The sequence below is a fragment of the Taudactylus pleione genome, unplaced genomic scaffold (assembly GCF_031769625.1).
Source record: "Taudactylus pleione unplaced genomic scaffold, aTauple2 ptg000610l, whole genome shotgun sequence".
NCBI lineage: Eukaryota > Metazoa > Chordata > Amphibia > Anura > Myobatrachidae > Taudactylus > Taudactylus pleione.
In genome coordinates this window covers 2,955,307-2,972,038 of record NW_028285012.1, presented here as the reverse complement: position 1 = coordinate 2,972,038, position 16,732 = coordinate 2,955,307, and the positions used below count along the sequence as shown (strand labels likewise).

Below are 16,732 nucleotides of genomic sequence, written 5' to 3'. Positions count from 1 at the left end.
GAATCCAAAACAATGTTTTTTCACAACCCGGACCTTCTTCCCACAGGAGGAGTGGGGATCTGGAAATCAATGCCATCTGAAGATGGCGTAGGGTCCCGCTGTCAAGTTCAGACAATGTAGTATTTTCGGAGTGTGATGAATTTAGGTCCCCATACTATTATATGGGGACGCCGGGCCAGATCGGGACTGAAATGTAAGCAGGAGATATCCATGATATCTCCTGTATTACCTTTGTAATGAATGGTCCCATTTCTACAAAATTAGGTGAAAATTTTAATTTGTACCTACTTTTGTAGAAATTAAGGAATAATTAATAGACCATTAAGTAATATCATTCGGAACTAATGAATAGATAAGCTGAATTCACTTAAAAATTTATTTTTCCATTGGGTACAGATGTCTGTAATAAGAGTAATTAATGTAAGACATTTCTAAAATACCTTTTTAATATTTCCAGCTACAGCAACAAAAACAAGATATGGAAAATGTTCTGAGATCAAAGCTGGAGGAAAAAGAGAAAAAGGTACCGTGTGTGGTTACAGAGTATGTTACACAGTTGCATTGGGAGCTTAACTCTAGATCAGAAAAGACATGTGCGTAGAATATTAAGATCTAGTGATGTCATATCCTCTCTAAAGACCCCCATACATTAGCAGCGACAGATTGGCGCAATTCCTCGATCCCCAGACGCCAGTTGGATTTTCCTGAATTGCCGATCCTGACAAAAATATCTTCAGGATCGCTAAATCAGGGATTTTTAACATGAAGAATTTCACCAATACCCCGGCAGATCGGCGATCTTCAATGGGCGTTGATTGGCGTAGCCGACCGGTAGATTGGTGGTTCTGGACACGTCAGGGGAAATGGCAGGCAGGTGTATGGGGCCCTTAACTGTCTCCTGTTCCAGATTGTAGGTAGCAATCATGCAGTATCTCAGCATTGCAATGGGTATAGTCTGGTTGAGATGGGTGTGGTATGGAAATTCAACATTCAGAACGTCGACATACCAATATGTTGACACGTAAAATGTCAACATTCATAAATGTTGACATGGTTAATTGTCGACATTTTCATAATGTCAACATTTAACATGTCGACACCAGCATGTGGACTTACAGTTCTTTTGCTTATTTGAGCCAAACCTAAACCCTTAAAATAACACAAAAAGGTACTGTCGACATTTTGGTGTCGACATATAAAAGTACGACATTAGTGAACGTCATCATTGTACTTGTCGACTTAAAGTTCACTTTGACTTCCTCAATGTTGACATTTAGAACCTGTCGACATTCTGACCTGAACCCGTTTGAGACTTGTGCAAAACAGTAGCCTGTGAACTTGTATCTCAACAATTCATTCTTTGTCTATGACCTTGTATTAACTCATTATGGGTCACAAAAGCTGTGGAGGTACTATGCACATAAGTATATATGCTGCCTCTCAGTCCATTTGTCTGCAGTAGGACCTGAAAACATCAGCCCCAGCAGGTTCTTCCTTCTTGCCCAGTTCCCTGAGATGATCTAGGTCCTATGGATTTATGTGTCCACCATTTGCTGATGCTGTTGGACAAACCCACTTCTGGTTCCATTTATAGCTTTGTGACTACTCACAGGTTGTCCATCTGCACTGAACACTTTTTATTTATTACATTACAGTAATAATTCTTTATCAGACATCATAATATAGCATCTACTGACAAAACGTTTATTTAAATTCAGTATGGATGGCAGTTGCGATCGCAGCTGCGTAATCGCACGCAATGAAGCCGCGAAAATATGCTAATGCCTGCCACAGCTTAGCCAGCATACAGACACCCACTACTGCTTTCTCACATCCGTAATACCTCGCAGTCCTGCGTATACATCGGTAACATCGAAGCACATCGGCCCGTCACGCACAATTACAGCAGGACAAGTTGCAGAAACTGCAAGTCTCGTCGCATGCAGTGAGTACTCAGGCTGCGTATGCAATCGCAGTGACGAATTTATTCACGCCTATGCAACGGCGCTCAGATGGACAGGCTACGCATGCGTAGTACTGAGCACTCAGCCGTTTGGTGTACTAGATTGCAATTGCATACGCTGCTAAATCAGGCCCTAGATTCAATTTCAGAGCAGGCAAATGCCAAACTACATTTGCAGGCATGCTCTATTAAGTGTCCCTAAGTAAATCTAGCTGACATCTGAGGGTATACTTACTAAAGGTCGATTTTAAACGATTTCAAATCGATCAACATCGATGTTGTATTTGTAGGGTAAAATCACACATTTACTAACAGAAAATGTTTTATTTGTTTTTTTAAGTGTTAGTAGTAAATGTGTGATTTAGCCCCAGAAACACAACATGTTGATCGAGTTGAAATCAATTAGGGGGGGTGCCTAACCCTAACCCCCCCTTCCCCTAGCCTATTTTCAGTCTACGCATGCGCTGCAGCGCACGTACGTGAATTGGCCACTACGATCGCGGAGGCGAACGCAGCAGATACGCAGAGCCATCACAGAGTGATTGACAGGCAGCACCGTTTGGGGAGTAGGGCGGGGTGGTCTATAGAATGCAGATGTGCCTGTGCATTTGAACGCTGTTACAGGGGCGTGCATAATTAAGCCCCTGTGATGGCATACACATCCAGAGGTCTAGATGGCAACAGGAAGTTTTGCAGTCGCGAGTCACGTCAAGCTCAACCACAACTACGCGTAAGGGTCTGATGTTACTCAATGTTACTGATGTTTTTGCTGACTTGCGTGTATGTAATGGGAGGTGGGTGGCTTTATATGGCTATATAAGCTGGTTGGCGTCTTGGTATAGTGCTGCGATCGTGATGCGTTTGCATTAATTTGCATAATTTCGCAAGGGGCGGGTGCGTGCGAACGCAGACATGCGATCCAAGCTGAATGATGCCCTTAGTACGACAGTAAAAATATTTTTCTCCTTCTAAGGTATAAAAATAAATACAAAATAATAAAAAGGCAATAAACTCTTTAAACTTTTAAAACAAGAAACAAAAATAAAAACATTTTTTTTAACAAACTAAACTAAACGTATAAGTAACAACTTTTTTGAAAAAGATCTTTGGAACTTGTTCGAATCACAATCGTTAGTAACTTATGAACAATTGGAAATAATTAAAATAAACTTAGACAACTCAGGGCCTAATTCAGACCCGCTCGCGAGCGAAGGACTCTCGCAAGCGGGTCGATGGTGCCCGAATGCGCATGCGCACGACGGAGGGAGCTCCGTCGTGCGTATGCGCGACACCCGGCGAGCGACGAGGAAGCTGTCGCTCGGTGTCTCGCAGCAAAGGGGGCGTGCTGTCGATGGTGAGTGACAGCACGCCCCCTTTGGTGGGCGTGCCGGGGGCATGGCTGCCAGACGGAGGCGTTCCCATGGTCAGTGGGAGTGATTTTGGCTCTGATAGAGCCAAAATCACTCCAGGGCTTGCGGCAGCGAGACCCTACCGCAGGGTCTCATCGCAAGCCCGATGGTCGCGATGGTTTTGACCATCGAGACGATCATCATGGACGCTCGCTATAGCTGTGGGTGGTAACCCACAGCTGTGCGAGCGTCCAAGAGGCCGCTCCATTTTTAGGGAGGAGGGCCCTGATTCAGAGCGTTCGGCTCTGAATCAGGTCCTCAGTCTTAATGAGATTACTCTTGGCTGACATCAAGGCAGGTGCTGAACCAGGTGGGGGATGAGATGCCCACACGCACTTGACGCACGTCTACTCACTGTGCTAGCGCTCGCTAACTGCACTAACTGCCGTCACTACACAAAAACTGGCAACGTAGCACCTCCAGCTACATGAAACTGCAACTTGCACTTAGTATTTTTTCAAAAACTTATAGGAGTTTAGGTCTTGCTGGGGTATGTCACACCCCATCTAGTTCTCCGAAGGTTAAAAGTGAGGGAGTTATCTAAAAGAAGATACTCCTTTAATATTGTGGATTGCACTATTCATTGAAATCCAGGTAATTTGGTAATTAATTCACATATATAATGTGCGAATAATCACCCCACCCTATTCCAGAGTGTAGGCTGGAGCTGATTTCTGTTACTTCATATACATATCTAACAATGAATTAGCCTAATTGCTCAGAACTTGTACTTATTACAGACTTGTTTACTCACCGTATCAATCACACTTATTTCCAGAAATCATGACACTTGGTGAGAACCAGACACATGTTACGATAAGACAAGCATGTAACTGTTTCCCTAACAAATAATAGATTTATAACCAGGTAAATATGTTACCAGTAAATTGCTGTTTCTGAAAAACACTTCATAGCCATTATAATCATCTGTTTAATTAGGCCAATTGCTTAATGATTACAGTTTTGGAAAAAATATTGTATTTATTATATTGTACTTAAGATTTAAATTGCAGCAGCAATAATACAATGTATTACAGAAACTGTCTAGGAATGTAACAAGTCAGTTCTGTTTCTGGAACTTTGATCTGTTGGATTATCATTAGTACTGACGTTATTCATTCTTACATGCAGGCAATCTACTAATGTGACTTTGTGCCTGATACAGAGATGGGCGCAGTAGTAAGGCCGATGTGCCTTTGTACGCAGCGGCTGTGCTACACTATGCAAAAGCCACAGGAGGCGTCTTAGGTAAAAAGATACCCATTCCTGGCTTCTGTGATCTGCTGCTGCATCCGAGGATGCATCATCGGATCAACTGCATGAACATCGGACATCTGAGTAACCCTGGGGTTATTCAGGGTGTTCAGTGACATCACACAGCTGAGGCCAGTGAAGCTACGTCCAAAGACGCAGCCACTGGCTTCGGCACGCCCAGAAAACTTGTCCAACATTCCTCCATTTTCTATAAGTCTTCCTGTCGCTGCGCCGAAACGCCAGCAGCATGTCATGTTGCGGCGTTTGGGGCGCTACCAGCGACATCGCAGCTCCAGATCTTTATGCAAAAACAGGATAGTTGGTGGCTGCACAACACTCATCACAGGTGGTAATACCAGCACCTGTTAGCACCTAGACAATGAGCAAAGACCGTGGCAAGTAACCGTTCTGGCATCAGTCGATACATGTACCTAACGACTTGCTCTCTTGGGACAAGGGCCCTCATTCAGACCCACGCGCAAGCGGGTCGATGGTGGGGCACTGCGCGCGCAGTGAGAAATTCACTCGCTCCGGGGCTCGCTACAAACAGGGCAGCAGTCGATGTTGACCGACAGCTCGCCACGTTTTGTAGGCGGGGAGGGGGGGTGGCTGGACAAACGGAGGCGTTCCTGAAGGAACACCTGCCTTTGTGGGTTTTGTGGGCAGCCCTATTAGAGCAGGAAGCTCACTGGGGCTTGCGGCAGTCGAGACCCTACCATCGCGACCATCACCTAGCCGCACGCAAAATCTGTGGGTGGTCACCCACAGCTTAGCGAGCGGCCAGGAGGCCGGCTAAAAAAAAAAAAAAAAAAAGCGGCCGCCCTCATTCAGAGCGAGCGCTCGCTTTTTGCGAGCGGCTCTGAATGAGGTCCAAGGAACGGTGTGAAAGAAATGAAATGGGCACTATCAAAAATTATATATGTTTATGTGGGCACTGGAGTGACAGGTTTAATGGATATTCAAGAAGCGCCAAACTGTACTTATGCCATCAAACTATTCCGCGTGCCCCATTTATGCCAGCAGACTGCTCGGGCATGACCCTCTTATGCCATCAGGCCACTCCACATGCCCCTTTTAAACCATGCAATCAGCCCCCCCCCCCAGATGGCCTTTATAATGTAAATATACCCATCAGAGTCACTCCCATCCTCACACACACATAGCTTTGCCAAAAGAGTCCATGCAGAGAGTTGGAACCATAAGTCAGCAAACTTTCTTCTTTACTGGAGAACTCTACCCACTGGCTTTGACTGTAATCTCCGTCTTCCCCACATTATGCAGAGGAGTAGGTCGCAGGATGCGCCAGCAGTGCAGGTCAGGGCCTCCCCCTAGCCCGCCAGTGCAGCCAGTGACACAACCCTGCTTCTTCTGCTACCAGCTCCCTGCAAGTGCAGCTTAAAAGTGTTACCAACCCATCCTAGACCCTAACATCTGTGCAGTGCAGTTGGGAGCGTCCCACATACATGATGTGGAGGAAGGGAGGTAGCTATATTTTGCCCCCTCCTGCCCTAGGGCCTGATTCAGAGATGATTGCCAATGCGGCCGCGCTGACAGTAGCGGTTGCTGGAATATGCAAATGCTAATGTCAGCTGTCCATTTGTGCTCCATGGTGCGATGGAGTGTACGAGCGCTGAGACACCCACTTTCAGGCTGCATGGTATGTGCATTGGAGATTGTATACATTCCAACATGGTCGCACCATCGGCATTTGCGGTAGTCTAGGGTCTACTCTAACCATGACCAAATGCTTTTCGCTGAGCGTCTATACGAATAGGCGCCCCATGTAGCAATTCAATTGTTTCTCCGTTTGGGCACCCATTAGTACTTGACGCGGCTAAAAGCATCGGATTTGACTGCTCAAAGCAGCTAAACCTGTCTAAAGCAGTGGTTAGGGCGCCCAAACTGCCATTTAGGCGCCTAAACCACCATTAGGGGCCCCACTAAAAACGGACTTTGCGCACATTTCTTCTCGCATATCAGGAGGCTGCAAGAAGGAATGTGTCCCCCAGCCCTTTAGACATGTCTGAACGGAGCAACAATTGAATTGCTCCGCCTATTCGTATAGACGTCCAGCAGGGGGCATCTAAAACAATTGAAACGGACCCTGAGACTTTTTGCGCAGTAGCAAAATATCTGTAAACTGTGGGAAAGTCGACACTGTGTCCGTCTCTGAATTTATATATTATATATATTAGTATTTTACCAGGTCGCGAGTACGCACTTCAATCCCTCTCTCCCTCTTTCCTCTGTCTTTTTCCCATTTCTGTGAAGGACATTCACTTCATGTGGCTTTATGCTGTTGACCTTACTCCACCTTTCATCTCCTTGGTATCTGAACTCTCTGTGCTGCTCGTCCAGTCCATCTCTCTCTGATGGTCTCCTGACCCCCCCCCCCCAAGCACACATTCCTGTACACAGATCAGCCTCCATGAGCCCCCTGTCTGTATATAAACATCCCCTCCCCCTCTCCTGTACATAGATCTCCTCCACCTACCACTCCTGTACACAGAATCACCCATTCCTGTACACAGATACCCCTCCACCTACTCCTGTACACAAATCCCCCTTTTGTATGTTGAAGTGGAACCCTAACACCAGTAGCCTGGAGTAGCTCATCTGACATGTCCATTACGATCCTGGCTAGTTTGTCCTCCTTCTAGCCTGGTAATCTCACCTCTTACCAGGGGCAGAACTATGGGAGACAACGGAGGCGCCTGCCGCCGGGCTCCAGCTCTGAAGGGGCACCTCCTCCATTGTCCACAACATATTCACCCCACTGTAACTATGTACCCGGAGTGTACCGTCACGGCCGCCCAATACATGCACCTCTTCCCGGCACCTGAGAAGCCACCATACACTAGTGGAGAGCTCCATGTCAGACCATCAGCTGCTGCCTTCATCTATCTATAGCCTGTCTGCATGAAAATTGCTACATAACAGTGTCAGCGGCTGTGATGGGGGCACCAAATTATAACTTGCCTCCGGGCGTCTGGGATGAACTTACGCCACTGCCTCTTACAGCTGCCCCCCTGTGTGCACTGCCCGCTGGATCTGCCTATGCTGGCACTGTGGGTCCCACTCATAATTGAGATGCTAAGCTACTGGTCCACACGCGGGCCTGTCTGTAACACCACTTGCCAGCATGCATCTATAAGGAAACCTGCTGGCTGTCATCTAGCCTAGCTCCTGCTCTTCTCTGGGGAGTTTTGGGTACTCAGAAACCCCTTCTGAGTGCACCACTGGTGGTATTTCAGTTTGGAAGAACTTTAAGGAGTTTTACATCTAAAATATTTGCTTTTATTATGTAAAACCCTTTTCCTAAACTAGAATATATTAGAAGGGCATAATAACCGTTATTATTACCAAACACCACTGAAGAATTCCACAACTGCAGTCTGTGCATTAACTTAATCCTCACCCTTTTAGCTCTCATCTCTCTGCCCTCCCAACTCTTTCTTCCCACTTTGCTTCCCAGTTATACCCCATCTCCCAGAGTCTGTCGAGCAGGGCCCTCCTCTCTCTTGTTCTCTTCCGACACTATACATGTCCCCCAGTGCTTTCCCATTCATGGTTGTCAATGATTTTTTTCTGTCTGGGTCATTGAGTGAGTGTTTTATTTTCACTCATGATGTCATGAGTACTTTTTAAAGTGAAATGGTAGTTTCCAAGGTAATTGTTACTCTGTGCTGCGTTACAGACACTTTGTGGAACCATATAAATAAAGGATAATAAAATATAATGTTTGTAATTCGGGCTTCCTCAATAATGTGCTATATGATGATATGGTTTTGCTATTATGGCCCGTATTCCATTTGGAGTGAAAAAGCCGTTATGATGTCATTTTCGCCAGTTTGACTTATCCCCACATTCAATTTCAAAGACTTTTCGCCTGTGCGAAAAGTCTTTATAAAAAAACGGGGATAAGTTTTCACCACTGCGTAGGTGGCGAAAAGAAAGTACAGAATTTGGGTTTAGGGGTGCAGGCTTAAAAAAAAAATAGCCTGCATCCCTGGGAATGTCCCCTAAAAGTAATCTGTGTCAAAAAATATATATATATCATGACAAAAAAGAAACTTTCATTTTGGGGGTGAAAAAAAAAATAGGGGACAAACTTATAAAATAGCGAAATTGATTCCAGAGGGGTTCCCAAGTATGTACAGGTGTTTTCTTCATTGCGGGTAGTAGCAGCAAGTGCATTTTTGAAGAATGTTTAAAAAACATTTTAGGGACTTAAAAATATGCTTGAGCCCATTTTCATGTACCCCAGATTTGATGGGCATAGTTATTTTCCCCAAAAAAATTGCTAAATGCTATTCTTCATCTGTTCACCTGCCGCGACTATTTAAAACCCAACTTCCCTTCAGCAGGCCAAATCGGGGGTACCCATAGTGATCCCCCATGTCAGGACATCATTAGGGGGGTGCTAGGATGATTTCCCGAAAATTGACAGGGCTTTTGCCTGGTCCCGTTTTAGCGTCCTTACAAATTGAATACGGGGATAAGCAGGGATGCGCGCGATACTTTTCCGCCTGCAAAACAGGTGAAGGTGGTGAAAAGTCCAGCAGGCGAAAAGTCCGGACCTTTCGCCTCAAATTTAATACGGGCCTAAAGGTGCCCATACATCAGAGAGGGGTATCTGCGATCCTGTGACGAGATCGGAAATGCCGATCTCCCGGGTGGAAACGCCAGCCGGCCACCATCGATGTTCAGCGATCCGTCGCAGGATCACTGAAATTTTCCATGTTAAATGTCCCCGATTAGACAATCAGGATAATTTTTTGATCGCAATCGTCAAATCGGGAAAATCCAACATGTTGGATTTCTGCGATCCTGCGATGCCGGCATCGCGGAATCGCGGCAATCCATCGCAGATGTCTGGGGCCCTTTAATGTGGTCATAGGAGAGCGCATTATAATCGGTGTCTTTGGGGCAACAGTAAACAACAACTGCCTTTCTGTTTCCAATATATATTACAGCCAGGCGACCTAGAACTACAGAGTCTGCGGGAGGCTAGTGCTGTAAATTGGAGCAATTGGGCACCTGCCCCTAGGAACACAAGCACTGGTCTGACAATACTAGTGAGGAAGTGCACAGCTGTATAACATATAAACGTTTCATAAGATAGAGCTGTCAGTAACTGGGGGAAGTTGGAACAGATCAGTTCACAGTAAATTGACAGCTATTATCCTCTTTATAAGCTCTGCAGGGAAGGAATTCATTGCTGGGGGCGGATGAGGGAGGACAGAACCTTATTCCTGGAGTATCTCATGTAATTTCTGGTCTCAACAGGACACTCTTGAAATGCAGCTAGCACCTTTATTTAATATTTTCTAATGATAATACAATTTGTTGAATTTAGTGGCAAAAATAAGAGCTAAACAAAGCCTCATTAAAGATGAAACGTGTGTTCCACACTTACTTTGGTATCATTCACCCTTCCGCTGTGTAGGATGTAGAAGACTCGATGACTGTAGATCAGTACAAATCCTGCACAATGCAGGAAGGCTTTTGCTTTCTAAAGGACCCCATACATCAGAGATTGATTGCAGCAATCGTGCAATTTGCAGTCGATTGTGTATAAAAGCTTTCCCTTTTTCAATCGATTGCAGATTGCAGAATTGCCACAATCGATTGAAAAAGGGAAAGATTTTTATACACAATCGATTGCACGATTGCTGCAATCCATCTCTGATGTATGGGGGCCTTTATGTCAAAGTGGACATTGGCTGCATCTTCCCCTTGCCATCATATGCAAGCATTTAATGTTTTTTTTTTTTATTGAATCAGCCCTCTTTTGAAACACGAGATTACCTCTGCGTCATGTGACTACCTCCACAGGGGGGAAGTCTAGCCTGCACCATGTGGTGCCCCTCCTTCCTCTGCAGGAGAGATCTGCATGATTCCTGCTTACATTATAAAAGTAAGGAATTTTAAGCAGGTTACTTATTACTAGATTAGTAGCAGGTGGTACTCCCAGTGAGGGAAAAGTGGTGGCGCTTTGAGGTGCATCTTGCGCAAGTCACATTGAATGGTCAACATTGTTATATATTGTGTTCTTCATTAAAATGCCAGTTTATTACAGACTGTGGTTTGTTTTATTAATTGTATTGTTTTAACGTATTACAGGTTGAGTCTCCCATATCCAAATATTCCGAAATATGGAATTTTTTTGCCATGACTGAGATAATTAAACCTTTGATTTTTGATGGTTCAATGTACACAAACTTTGTCTACGGCACAAATTATTAAAAATATTGTATAAAATTACCTTCAGGCTGTATGTATAAGGTATATTTGAAACATAAATTAATTTCATCTCTGTACACAAACTATGTGTGAGCCACAAAATTATTGAAAATATTGTATAAAATAACCTGCAGGCTGTGTGGATAAGGTGTATATAACACATAAATGCATAAGGTTTGCCCGGTTGAGGTCTAGGCAACTCCTCACTGGTGATTCAGGAGGTTTGGCGTAAGGATGGGCGTGTATGCAGTTGGGCAGAATGGAAGGAGCGTAAAGACCATAATAGACACCGGAGCTGAACTTGGACCGTACTTAGCAACTGGACCCGGAATGGGTCCAAACTTGGAGCACGGACTGGAGTCGGACTGGGACTGGACTTGGAGTACAAACTGGAACCAGGGAACTCGGAGCCATCGGCTGGACCCGATGGCTGGATAGATATCATCTGCACTTGATGGTTTGTATTAATATCGTCAGGAACAAAAGGACTAATTATAGTCTGGAACCAATAGACTGTGATTATCGGCTGGGACACATGGTACCTGGTAAACCGCAGATGGCTAGTCAGGGAACTGGAGCCGAGGACGTTCAGTAGCGACGAAGCTCAGGCACTGAATGCTGTCAGTGCAGGATACTTATACCCTGGGTCTGGCAAGGATTGGCTTATGCAGTTAGGTGGTCTGGTAGCAGCGCTCTGAGTGGTGGAGGAAAGTCAGGTGACTGGATTCAACATGGCTGCGCCCATGCTGAGTTTAGGAGGGAACTTTTGGCGTGCAGCCTGAGTACTAGCATGCTGTTGATGTGTAGAGGGAACAGCATGCACAGAGAGCAATTGTATCTTCAATCTCTGTAGTTCAAAGCCAGCACTACAGTTTGGACTACACCTGCTGTTCCAATCAGGAATTTGCAGAGTTCACAGACAGAAGGACACTCAGTTGAGTAATCAGCTTGGAAGGAATAGCACGTATAAATGCACACACTGGGGGGTAGATTTAACAACATTCGTGTTGGTCTCGATTTGCATTTTTTCGGGTGATAATATCAAATATAAACATGAAATAGTTATTAATTTGTGCAAAAACTGCAGCCACTGGGAACTCGAGGAAACCCTAAAATTTCCCTAAGGTACAAATAATATAAAAATATGAGTTCCACTCCGGCGCTGTCAGTGTTCCTAATTTTGGCAAAGTAAATAAAGGATCAGTCTCTTGCTCTTATAATAAGTTCATCACAATATTGCTTTATAGCTTCAAACATTCTATTACAGGGAGATAATTCTTTCTTTCACCTTTTTGAACTATTCTATAAAGCCAGGATTTCCTCTCAAACAAGGAGACAAGATATCATAGCACAATAATGTTTGTTGAACAATAAAAACAATTTAGTAGATGATCAAACTCACATTGGGTTAAAAAACATTAAACACATCGCATAGCACCCAAAGTGCATGCACAATATGGGGTTGCAAGGGACATGGATACCAGCGAACTTCTAGATGGTAACGGCAACAGGTTAGGGGGGTCCCGGACACCCACCCACTCCTTGCTCTGTCCACTGGTCCACAGTCCAAAACATCCCAGATCTCACCCATTCAACGCATTTCGGACCCTGTTGTCTGACGAAGACTGATCCTTTATTTACTTCGCCAAAATTAGGAACACTGACAGCGCCGGAGTGGAACTCATATTTTTATAGTATTTTATTGGGTGATAATATAACTTTATTTGCAAATCAGGAATTTACTATCATTAAAGTCGGTGATTTGTTAATTTTTTCAGCTTGAAATCGGGTGGTTTAATGCCGCAAATTCGGCCGTTTTGAACAATAGAAATGATATTACCATCGGCTTAAGTACTTTTCACTTATTTCATACAAATCGGGAATTTACCATTATTAGTTTTGCTAAAGTCGACTGTTTTATAACCCTTTTCCACCTAAATTCCAGGTCTGACCCGGAGTTGGAACAAAGTTCCTATCCGGATCAGACCCGGAATTTTGCCGGCGCCGACTCGGGATATTCCCGAGTCAGCGCCGCTCACACCGGAGTCAGGTCTGCATAGACCCGGCTTTTCCGGCGTGAAAGTGGTCGCTTGGAGATGACGCCATCTCCAAGCGTCACTGAAGCCGGACCAATCGGCCGACTAACAGCGCACTCCAGGTCATCGTGACCCCGAGTGCGCTGTTCTCACAGCAGGGTTTCACGGGCTACGCCCGTATTAAACCCTGCTATTTACCTGGGTTGGATTGCCGGGTCACTCGACCCGCGGATCCAACCCTCTCCCCTTTTACACCATGGAGCTGCCCGGGTTAACCCTGCAATAACCCGGGTTTTAGCTCCGGCGTAAAAGGGGTATTACACTCAAATCGGGGACTCAATAGAAGTTTTCAATGCACCACCTCCTGAGCTGCGAGTTGTCATTCAACATCCACAAATTAGTGTGATTTGTGTATGTTTCTAAATGGAGGAGCCGTTTATTGGCTGAGAGAGGCGGGGGCTCACCTCTCCCAGCCAATGAACACTCAGATACGCTCTATAAATGCAGAAGCCGCGTCTGCGTGTTTAATTTGGGAGATATCAACAATCCTGGTTGGTATTTGTTACGTGGGTCGCGATTATTGATTGATCCAAGTTGAAAAACGGGAAAAATCTGGACCAAATCGAATAAATTTACTCCTGGAAGTGTTGCAGTTTGCATGTTTGAGCAGATCTCCCATGCAAATTAGAACATCCAGATCCATAGGTCAGATGGCAGGGGTAAGTCACAAGACAAAACAAATTAAATAAATAGTCAGTATCCTGACACAACTCTGCTGGCTTAGTTAGATTGTATTGCTAAACTAATCTCTTATGTAACTACTATCATTGCTTACACATAAAATGGGGTTCTAATAATGTTAGTGTGGTGTAATGGTTAGCATTACTACCTCACAGCACTGAGGTCTTGTTTTAATTCCCACCATGGCCATAGCTGTGTGGAGTTTGTATATTTTTCTGGTTGCTATGGCTTCCTGCCACACTCCAAAAATATACTGGTAGATTGGCTCCAAACAAAAAATTATCTCTAGTGTGTAAGTGTGTGCTTGTTCAAGTGGTTGGGAATATAGGACCTGGTTCACTATGGATCGCAATATAGCGTACGCACACAGGGTCTTATTCAGACCCGGTCGCAAGCACTGAGCGCCCGCAACCGGGTCGATGGTGGCCCACAGCGCATGCGTACGACGGAGCCGGCTACGTCGTGCGCATGTGCGAGACCCGGCTAGCGACGGGCAATCCGTCGCTCCGAGTCTTGCACCAAAGGGGGCGAGCTGTCGATGTTGAGTGACAGCTCGCCCCCTTTGGTGGGCGGGCCGGGGGGGTGGCTGCCCAAACGGAGGCGTTACCATGAGAACGCCTGCCGTTTGGGGGCGGCCCCACTGACATCACAAGTGATGTCAGTGGAGAACTTCCGGCTCTGTTAGAGCCGAAAGCTCTCTGGGGCCGGGGTGCCGAGAGGGGGGGGGGGGGCGGATACAGATTACCCGGGCTTCCTGAGGGGCCCGGTGGGGGCCCGGGTCCGGCGCCACTCCCCCCCCCCCCCCCTCACAGCAGCCCAGCACACAGCGTGTGCTGAGCCGCAGTTGGAGACTGCTCGTGGCTGCTGAGCAGCAGCCGCAGCAGTCTCCTATGCCTGTGCTGGGGAGCGATCACACTGATCGCGCCCCCCCCCCTGGCTTTGCGCCGGGCTGAGGGGGCTTAGAGCGCCCCCACTCCCCAGCGTGCGGCGCTGCAAATCTTTTTTTTTCTTGCCAAGGGGGCGTGGTCACGCCTCCCGCGATTAGGCCACGCCCCCTATTAACCGGGCCCGCCACGGCTCTTGGTGGGCCTGTCTGGGGCTTGCGATAAACGAGACCCTACCACAAGGGTCTCGTCGCAAGCCCGATGGTCGTGATGGTCTTGACCATCGCGACCATCATCATGGCCGCTCGCTATAGCTGTGGGTGGTCACCCACAGTTATGCGAGCGGCAGAGAGACCGCTCCAAAAATTAAAAACGCCGGCCCTGATTCAGAGCGAGCGGCTCTGAATCAGGCCCACAGTTCAGTACGATTGTAAGCTAATCTATTGTGATCGGAATACCGTCGCCACCGCAGCACTTGACATCCACTTTACCTTACACGCACATCCGTAATGGTTAACAAGGCTGCGAAAACATCGGTACAATCGAGTACCATCGGACCCATATGCACAGTTAAGGCAGGTCAGACCTCACTCAGGAATTACTTACGCTTTGAGGCCTCAGGCTGTGTATGGTATCGCAGTGGCAAATGTATGCACGGCCCTGCAATGCCGTTGAAACGCACTGGCACATCTGCGTTCCCCCGACCACCCCCCGTTACCACCCACAAATGGCACTTTTTGTCAATCACTCTGCGATGGGTCTGCGTCACCACTTTGAATGCAGTTCCGATCGCAGCAGCTGATTCGCACACTGCGATGCATGCGCAGTACGCAACAAGCCGCTGCTTCTTGGTGGGTTGGAGCTGAAAGATTAAAGCGGCACTCACATTTAGTTTAAAGCCCAGCAGGCTGGAGCTGAAAATTGAATCGGCTTTCACATTGGGGCCCATTTATCATTGAATATTTGAGGTATAATCATCAGCAGCTCCTACCCTCTTACCTGAGGGGGGCTGCTGCTGCTGGCCTGCGTCCCTGCGCCTGTTCAATGAATCTGGCAGGCGTCGGGACCTGTGCCTGCGCATGAGCAGTGGTGGCGCTGCGCATGCACACGCCTAGCACAAGTGCAGCCCCAAGAAGCACTGTAGGGCTGCCCGAAAGGCAGAGCAGTGGCTTCCACTGGAAGCCGCTCTCTGCTGATCGCAGCCGGGACTGGCAGTCCCAGGGGGAGGAGACACCTTCCCCTGGCTGCCTTTCTTCAGCGTGACTGGCAGGTGGCGCTTCCTATAGGAAGCCACCTCCAGTCACAGTGAAGCCAGTGCAGTCACGGCCTGCACTGCCTCACTGAACAGTGGAGGATTTTACTGGGGGGGGCTGCAGCTACGCAGCCCCTACGTATGATCCGCCACTGGGTATAATCGCTTTCGGGGGTTTACGTCAAATATTAAGTATCCCCCAGATGTATTAAGGTGGGACCGCAGCAGTCACATCCCCAATAGGTTTCTATGGGGGATGCGATGCTGCCAGATTTACCAATATCCGGAATGTGCTGCATTCCCGATATTGGTCCCCTCAGCTAACGGCATCTGAAGATGGTATTAGCCACTGTAGCCTGTGGGCCACACCACGCATAATTAGCCAGCGGAGAGACCCTCCGGAACCCTTTCCGGCTATGGCAGCTATCCATGTGCATCAGTCCCGGCACTGGCCGACAGCTCTCCGGGGACATCGCAGAAACCAGATGATACATCCGGCCGCTGTGTCCCTGCATGTCCCGGATGATACATCTGGCCGCTATGTCACTGCATGTTCCGGATGATATACCTGGCCGCTATGTCCCTGCATGTCCCGGATGATACATCTGACCACTGTGTCCCTGCATGTCCCGGATGATACATCTGCCCGCTATGTCCCTGCATGTCCCGGAATATATATCTGGCCGCTATGTCCCTGCATGTCCCGGATGATATACCTGGCCGCTATGTCCCGGATGATACATCTGACCGCTATGTCCCTGCATGTCCCGGAATATATATCTGGCCGCTATGTCCCTGCATGTCCCGGATGATATACCTGGCCGCTATATCCCTGCATGTCCCGGATGATATACCTGGCCGCTATGTCCCTGCATGTCCCGGAATATATATCTGGCCGCTATGTCCCTGCATGTCCCGGATGATATACCTGGCCGCTATGTCCCTGC

General features: G+C 47.0%; 1 protein-coding gene across 2 annotated transcripts in view; it reads left to right on the top strand.

Annotated features, from left to right (window-relative positions):
* The window catches only part of CUNH10orf67 (chromosome unknown C10orf67 homolog), a 140,545-nt gene that overhangs the window by 58,375 nt on the left and 65,438 nt on the right, over positions 1 to 16,732 (top strand). The window contains exon 9 of one of the 2 annotated variants that reach the window (XM_088454222.1): positions 458 to 523. The exons of the other annotated variant lie outside the window; for it this stretch is intronic. Within the exon in view, the coding sequence (XP_088310348.1) occupies positions 458 to 523 (66 nt within the window). The remainder of the gene's footprint in view (positions 1 to 457; positions 524 to 16,732) is intronic. 2 annotated transcript variants of the gene reach the window in all.